The following is an 8,393-nucleotide window of genomic DNA, read 5'->3' on the forward strand; positions in this document are numbered from 1 at the left end:
AGTCTTCTGAATAGGGAAGTATTATGGAATAAGAAGTTATTTGTATTAGATAATTTTGATATAATTAGGATATAGTTAGCTAGAAATTTAGGTAGGAAGAAAATTATTCCTTCAATTATATTGTTTCCTAACTATATTTGAAGTCTAATGGTTATTCACATATTCTAGTAGGAGTAGGAAATCTTATAAACCCTACAAATATAGAAGAGTAAGAATATATCTTTATGTAGTTGTTATGCAATTGTTACAAAGTTGAAAACAAGAAAACATGTAATTGATAAAGAGAAAGATGTAGTTTGTATGAAGTTGAACACATAGCATAGGTTACTTTTGCACTTTAATAATCCTTGTATGTTGTTCTTGTTTTCTTTGAAGTGAAGTTCCTAATAGTTAGGCATGGAAGATCCTAGAGGGATTGCGGGGGGTTGTTGGGCAGGGAAGCTCAATGTCAAGAAAAGGGAAATTAAAGGGGATATATATCAGAATTAGGATTTATTTTTTCGAAAAAACAAGAAAGAGCATTAAAGAAGACGTCACCCTTTTTATCCATCTCACATATTAACAAAAACCTGAGACTGCGTTTGGAAGGTTAGCCTAATAATGGAATTATTTTAAGTCAAAAGATACTTAGGATTATTTTGAAAAGGTCGATCATAGTTGGAACTAGTATTGGTGATCATGTTTATCTAGTGTGAACATAAGGTAAAGTCAAAGTTGATCATATCCATTCAGATTTGATAAGTCGAGTTTAGGTAAGTCCAGGTGAAGACAATACCCTTCCTTTCATTATATGTTTATGTCAATTCAGTGTCCATTTGAAAAAAGAACTATCATAACTTCTTCCTAAGATAATGTTTAATTAAATCAGATGTTTACATCATTGCTTTTATATTTGAATCGTTGTTTGACCAATCTTAATTATGTACCACTCTTGTTATAGCTTTGAAACTATAAATTTTTTGCTTTCCTCGTATTGACCCCATTCTTCATGTATGCACGCATAAACCCTAAATGATGCCATATTTTCGCTCTTATTGCCAATAGCCAAGAATGCTCATTTTAATTCAATCAAATCTTCCTGTTAACCTACTAAGCGCAGTTGCACACACAAGCCTTATGGGGTGTTTGGTTCAAATAGAGGAATGAAAGGGAAATGGAATCAACTAGAGGGGAGAAATGGTAACAATAATTGTCTTCTATTGCATGTTTGGTTCAACAATGGAAAAATTCAATTGAAGAGAATAAAAAGAATTTTGTTACTCCTCCAATTTGAAGGGTAATATTTTTGGGGGTTTGGGTTACCCTCAAGTAAAGGTAAACGTTAACCCATTATCCAGACCAAACAAGGAGTAATGGATTTAGTTTATCGAATTTGTTTTTAGGCCCCAAAAGTCTAACCAAACAAGACCTAATTTTGTACATAACTTACACCATTGTCGCTCGAAAGGTAAGAATGCGCTACAAATCTAAGCGTCAAAAACACAAAGATCGAGACTATATGCCGACCATATCCATCTTACACAGTCCACAAGTGTCAAGATAATTGCAAGCACCCTCACTTTGTGGCTCATGTGGTTATATTGGATACAAACTGAGTTATTAGCCATTAATATCTATAATAATTTATTGTTATAATTTAAATAGTTGGTAATTCAAAAATATATACTGAGATAATTTTAGTAAATTTTCACATGGCTAAATATTCCGTACGAACAAGTTACAAACAATAGCTACAAGTATAGTAAGTAAATAACGTGATCATACAAAATTCAACTATGGCACTAAAATAGAGGGAGTATAATCTATCACGGTATGTGTTAGAGGATGCCCAACAATTGGACCTACAATGATTCACGAGGAGAGGGAGGACAAAAGAAATATTAAACAATGAAGAGAGAGAAAAATAGGGAGGAGATAGAATGTTGTCCAGCTTATGAATATGAACCGTTCTTAATTTTTCTTTTCCTGAAACATTAGGTTGGGATTGACAAGTGGTGAAAGGCTATTGGTTCATGTGAGATGTGGGCCAGCAATTTAATGGCTATAACTAAAAAATCTGGTCGATTGTTATTAAAAGATAATATTCTTGATTTTTTTATAGTTATTTCTAAATAACAGTCATATTTAATAAATAAAAATTTCAAAAGGAGAACTTTTTTAACAGTTGTATTTTCTCCCCTCTATAAATAAAGCCAAATATTGAGATATTTCATACATTTTCCAAACATTTCTTTTTCATTGAACACTTATTTATCATTAAAAATATTAAAATACTACAGTTATAAGAAAAGAAGTCATATTTGGATCCAAACTAATGAAAGAAAACCAAACAAAATCCAAAAAGACTCCATAACCCCAAAATATCGAAATTTACAATCATTTTGTAATTATTGAGTAGAAATCAATTATTATGTTGAGCCTAGTTCACAATATCCAAATTATGAAACGCAAAATATGAGACTTATGCCACTCAATATCCTTCACAAAATATATGTTTTCTCGAAACCTAGTTCTTTCTTCCAATTTCCTCCACATTCATAGCAAAACTATGTTAACCCAAATAAAAAATTTCATGTTTTTGAAGATGAAAAAGTATTTCCTACATCCCAACATTTACAATCATCGCAAGCTGGAGGTTCACTTTCGAACTTCAATACTTCATATTAGACTCGTGCTGCATAAGTTCAAGGTGACGACGTTGACGATGATAAAGTCAATGAAGAAGATGATACTCAAGACAGAGAGGTGCAAGTTAAAAAGGGGCCAAGATAATATGTGGTTTGTAGCTGAAGTGGAAATCGTAAGTCTTGCCATCAAGTGAGTAGTGACAAATTTCAAAATTCTATTCAAGATAGACAAATCTTTTAAGGTAAAATTACTAATATGTATTAGTAAATTAGATTGCACATAAAAAAAATGTAGGCAGAAGGAGTTGAAGGGATTAGAGAAACTGATCTGTTAAAAGAAAGGGGATATGATCCTCTAAGAAGTTGTTGGAAAAGAATAAATGCTAGTGTATCAACATTTGTTGGTGCATTTGCTCAAAGTCAAGGGAAAAAAGTGGTGAATACAATGATAATATGAAGACAGCGTATGCTATTTAGAAAAGTGATAACAAGCCTCACAATAGAGATTTTATTAACCGACATTATTGGGAAATTGTTAAGTGTATGGAAGCCCTATAGGGATACTATTAAGAAGTGCAAGAAGAAAGAAACAACTCAATAAAGTGCTTCAAAGAGGTAGAGGATAAATGACACTGGAAACTACTCGATTTCACCTGACCCAATATACACCAACCAATGGTGATATAGAGTGTTCAGTCCAAACTCTAAGCAACAGGTCCACCAAAAATAAGGGGAAGAGGGAAGGGGGAAGGAGGAAGGGGGAAGGTGTGAAACCAGAAGCATTTCAACAATAAATGGATAATATTAAGATCGGAAAATTCACTACTAGAAAAGGAGTGTAGTCTCGACACTTTAATCTAGACGCTTTTTAAAATGTCAAACTTACCTTATAATTAGAGTGTTGTCTCGACATATTAGACTATAGATTTTAGTGTAGGGATTCAGTGAAATATTAAGCGGCAAAAAAAAAAATTACATCCCGCGCAATAAACATAAAATATTGGAAAAAAAAACATAAAATATTAGAGAAAAGAAGTCAAAACGTCTCGCACCTTCTACCAAATATACTAAAATCTCGCACCACTCATAGCAGTTTCTAGAGAAATTTTAGAGTACCAATCTGCTAAACTATACAAAACAAAGAAAATCAAAGGGTTTAATTTATCAAAGAGGACTCTTGTTTCAATCGATCTTGCGCCGCCGTTCACGAAAAGGAAATCAAGGGGTTTAATTATCAATTGGATTGCTGCAAATCAGGTAACTATTTCTTTTGAATTACTCATTGCAATGAGTTTTTATATATTGATTTGATAATTTCTTTGATTTGTGTTGGAATTTAAGATCAAAGAAACACCAGTCAACCATTTTCATCTTTTGATTTCATAAATTATATACAGTAGAAAGTTAGAGAATTTTGTGACATAATCCCAGTAATTTCCTTATCTCAAATTCCATGGCAGTCATTATATTAAGGACATTCAAAGTGTTAGATCTTATTCTAATTGCAAGTCCAATGTTCAGTTGAATCTTATTTCGTCCTATTACATGTGAATTTCAATTTTTCTATATTATTTGGTTTGTGAGAGAAACTAAGTTCATGCAACAGTACTTTTTATGACTTCTACAATTACAACTCCACCTTATTTGACTTGCATCTTTATTTGGTTATTGGTTTATTATGTATTCTTGGTTATTAGTTGAGTGCTTTACATTTGCAGACTTGTTAGTTTTTGTGTGTGCGAGTAATGAGTGCTTCTGTAACTTGGTTTAGTATTCAATATGCTTTGTTTCTATTTCTTAATTTCCTCTCTGCTTAATGTAACCGCTGGAAAACATTTAGGAAGTGGAAACAAAATAAATTATGTTTGAAAGTATGTGTTATCATTTTTTATGATTATTGGTAATCAGATACAAAGTAATAGTTTCAGGTATTTCTTTAAAGGATATAAACATATTTGGTGTTTATTAGCCATGGATACAAGTTGGATAGAACTTCCAAATGATCATGCTGAATATATTCAAGGAGTTGCAAATTTTATTGAGTTTGCGAAAGAGGGTCTTGTAGAAGGAAAAATTCAATGCCCATGTAGAAAGTGCAAAGTGGATAAGTGGTTGTCAATAAAGCAAGTTGAGGAGCACATTTTATTCAAGGGCTTTTACAAGCCATATAAAAAATGGATTTTTCATGGACAAAGAAGTATTCTTGAGAATATATCAGGTAATGCTAAAATTACAGGAAACGCTAGTGGCAGTTCTCTGGGTACATGCTCAATGCAAATCGAACAAAATGACATGGGATGGTTACTAAGGGATGCTTTTGGGATGAATGTTCCTGATTATGCTAGTGAACCTGTAGTTGAATCACTTGTTGATCATTCTATTAAAGAGTTAACTCATGTAGACATTGATAATATCTTTGAGCCTTCATTTGAAGAACAAAATCCAACCCCTACCTCAATCCCAGTATATGATGAACAAGAAAAGGCTAAGTATGAGAAACTACTGGAAGCTTCTAATAAGGAATTATATCCAGGATGCACTTCATACTCAAAGTTTTCATTTCTTCTATACTTGTTTCATCTCAAATGTATGCATCATTGGTCAGCCGAGTCTGTAACCATGTTATTGAAATTTTTAGTAGATGCATTTCCCCAAATCATGGAATTTCCATCATCTTATTATGAATGCAAAAAAGAAATCAATGATTTGGGGCTTGGGTATGAAAAGATTGCAGCATGCCCAAATAATTGTATGTTGTATTGGGGTGAATATTCTGATAAGAATGAATGCCATGTATGTAATGCCTCAAGATGGAAGACGATGAAAGGTAAGGAGAATGAAACAAGTAATACCACTAAAAAAGGCGAGCCCGCTAAGGTTATGCGATATTTTCCATTAATTCCGAGGTTATGAAGGATTTATATGTCATCTAAAACTGCAGAAGATATGAGATGGCATGATGATTATAGTAAGCGTGAAAGTGATGGAAAATTGAGGCATCCATGTGACGGCTTAGCTTGGAAAGATTTTGATAAACAATATCCTAATTATTCTTCTGATCCACGTAGTGTGAGGTTAGGATTGGCTTCAGATGGCTTTAATCCTTATCGGTTAATGAATACTAATCATAGTATGTGGCCTGTGGTGTTGATTCCTTATAATTTGCCCCCGTGGTTATGTATGAAGCAATCATCTTTTATTCTATCCATAATAATTCCTGGAAAATCAAGCACCGGAATTGATATTGATGTATATTTGCAACCTTTATTACATGAATTGAAGTTGTTGTGGAAAGGAGTTGATGCTTTTGATGCTTTTAGTAATGAAAAATTTAAGTTACGAGCATCTTTGATGTGGACAATTAATGACTTTCCTGCTTATGCTATGCTATCTGGTTGGAGTACTAAGGGTTATAATGCATGTCCTGTATGTGCTAGCGGTACATATTCTGAAAAATTTGCTGGAAAGATTTGTTACCCGGGTACTCGTAAATGGCTACCAGCAGATCATCCATATAGATCACAGGGGCAATTGTTTAACGGGAAGGAAGAATATGGTACAGCTCCAATTCGTGCTTCTGGCTCTGAGGTACGAAAACAACAAGAGGGGAATGCTTATGTATATGGAAAAGGTAAAAAAGTCTTCCACAAAGAGGAAAACAAAACAACATGATGATCTTAGTGAGGATGATCATGATGGTGAAAATTCTACTTGGAGCAAGAGAAGCACTTTCTTCGACTTACCTTATTGGGAGAATAATCTTCTTCGACATAATTTAGATGCCATGCATATTGAGAAGAACGTTTGTGATAATTTCTTGGGAACTTTACTGAGTATGGATAAGAAGAACAATAGAGATGATAAAAGGTCCAGAGAGTATATACAGAAGTTGGGGATAAAGCCACAATTTTGGTTAAAAGTTGGGTCTAATGGGGAGTCATATATGCCTCCAGTATCATACTCCATGTCGGTGGAGGAGAAAGACCAATTCCTAAAGGTTTTGCATAAGCTTAAAGTCCCTGATGGATATGGTTCCAATCTGTCTCGATGCGTGAACTTGAAACAAAGAAAACTCATAAACCTCAAGAGTCATGACAATAATGTATTAATGCAAGATATTCTCCCAGTTGCTTTGAGAGCTTCAAGAGCTACAGAAATTGTGGAATCAATTTCAGATCTATCTTCCTTTTTCAAATGCTTGTGCTCCACAACTCTTGACATCAAGGAACTAGATGAGATACAAGCAAAGGTTGTTTTAACACTTTGTCAATTGGAGATAGAATTTCTTCCAACCTTTTTCACTATCATGGTTCATGTAGTGATTCATCTAGCAGAGGAGGCGAAACTTGGTGGACCTGTACATTATAGATGGATGTATCCCATCGAAAGGTAATATATTGATAAGTGCATCATGTACGTTTTAAATTGGTGACTAATTATACTTTCTTGAAATAGGTACTTGGCACATTTGACATCTTATGTGAGTAATAAGGCCTATCCAGAAGGGTCTATTGCAGAAGGTTATGGGTTAGAGGAGACTATTAATTTCTGTTCAAGGTACCCAGAGGAGATACATACCATGTTTAGTAGACTAAAAAGAAATGACGATGACAATGAGGATATGAGCAAATATTTATTTTGGTCGGCCGGTCGAATGGTAGGACAGAAAAAATTCATTCGTTTAGATGCTAAGTCTCTAGAACAAGCACATCGATATGTTTTGCTTCATTCAGATGAGATGAATGTGCTTCGAAAGTAAGTTCAGACTTAATATTTTGATTATTGACTATTTTACATGGTTTATTATATTTTCACAAGTTCTTTTTTTTTTTTGGGTTGATGTTTAGTGAGTTTTTACGAGAAAAGCGACGAGAAAATCGTCATAGGGGAATTCGAGCAGATGAGAATTTTGAGAATGAGTGGCTTATTAAAGAATATACTCAATGGCTCAAAGATGAGGTTGTATTATCTTTTCTATCTTGTGAACTAAACTTACATATAAAGTATAACTGTAAACCAGTTTGATTAGTTTTTTCTATTTTCATCGTAGGTGGAAAATATAGATGGAAGTACTGAAAAAGGGAAGTTACAGAAAGCCTTGGCTATTGGTTTGGATCATTATGTTAGAGAAGTTAAATGTTTTGTGATCAATGGCTATAAGTTTCACACAATAAGTCGAGAAAGATATCGCAAGACCCAAAATTCTGGAGTTATGGTCGAAGCTGATGGCCATGTCTACTATGGTAGACTCAGAAATATATATGAATTGAATTTTTCCCACTCATATAGAGTTGTGGTATTTCGTTGTGACTGGGTAGATATAAACAGAGGGTTAAGGACATATCCAAACGGTGGTGTTACTGTTAATTTCTCCAAGTTGATGCACACTGGTCGATTACTTCACGAGGACCCATTTATCTTTTCTTCTCAAGCTAAGCAAGTTTTTTATGTCGAAGATGAGAAGCAAAAGGAATGGCTACATGTTATTAGGACTAAGCCTAGAGATCTATATGATTTAGAATAATAGACATTATGATTGTGCCTGTTTTGAATCATGTCCTCTGTTTGCTTTTTATTTTGCATTGCTAAATTTCTTATGTGATTTACAAGTTCTTGTCTATGATGACTATTTTTGGATCTATGTTGAGTTCCTTTTTATTTAATACTCATATGTATAGCATGTGTGTTTTATCTGAAGCTTGCATTTTCTACAACTATTATTGCCTTCATTCTACTACTGTTTTCTTTTGTGTCCATTGAAGCAGT

At 33.6% G+C, this 8,393-nt stretch overlaps 1 protein-coding gene across 1 annotated transcript; it reads left to right on the forward strand.

Moving 5' to 3' along the window:
- The first annotated feature begins 4,598 nt into the window (after nt 1-4,598).
- LOC125494036 (uncharacterized) lies at nt 4,599-8,151 on the forward strand. The gene is made up of 6 exons (XM_048637534.2): nt 4,599-5,454; nt 5,569-6,258; nt 6,407-7,016; nt 7,083-7,382; nt 7,475-7,586; nt 7,678-8,151. Exons 1-6 carry the CDS (start codon nt 4,599-4,601, stop codon nt 8,149-8,151), a joined length of 3,042 nt encoding a protein of 1,013 aa, XP_048493491.2.
- Nucleotides 8,152-8,393: the final 242 nt, after the last annotated feature.

This window comes from Beta vulgaris, chromosome 1 (genome assembly GCF_026745355.1).
Source record: "Beta vulgaris subsp. vulgaris cultivar EL10 chromosome 1, EL10.2, whole genome shotgun sequence".
NCBI classification, from domain to species: domain Eukaryota; kingdom Viridiplantae; phylum Streptophyta; class Magnoliopsida; order Caryophyllales; family Amaranthaceae; genus Beta; species Beta vulgaris.

Excerpts from the sequence above, each read along its gene's own strand:
- LOC125494036 (XM_048637534.2), top strand. The coding sequence starts at position 4,599 with ATGGATACAAGTTGGATAGAACTTCCAAATGATCATGCTGAATATATT. Across the intron at positions 5,455-5,568 it reads AAGATGGAAGACGATGAAAG|AAGATATGAGATGGCATGAT; the intron begins GTAAGGAGAATG and ends CTAAAACTGCAG. Across the intron at positions 7,383-7,474 it reads GAGATGAATGTGCTTCGAAA|TGAGTTTTTACGAGAAAAGC; the intron begins GTAAGTTCAGAC and ends GTTGATGTTTAG.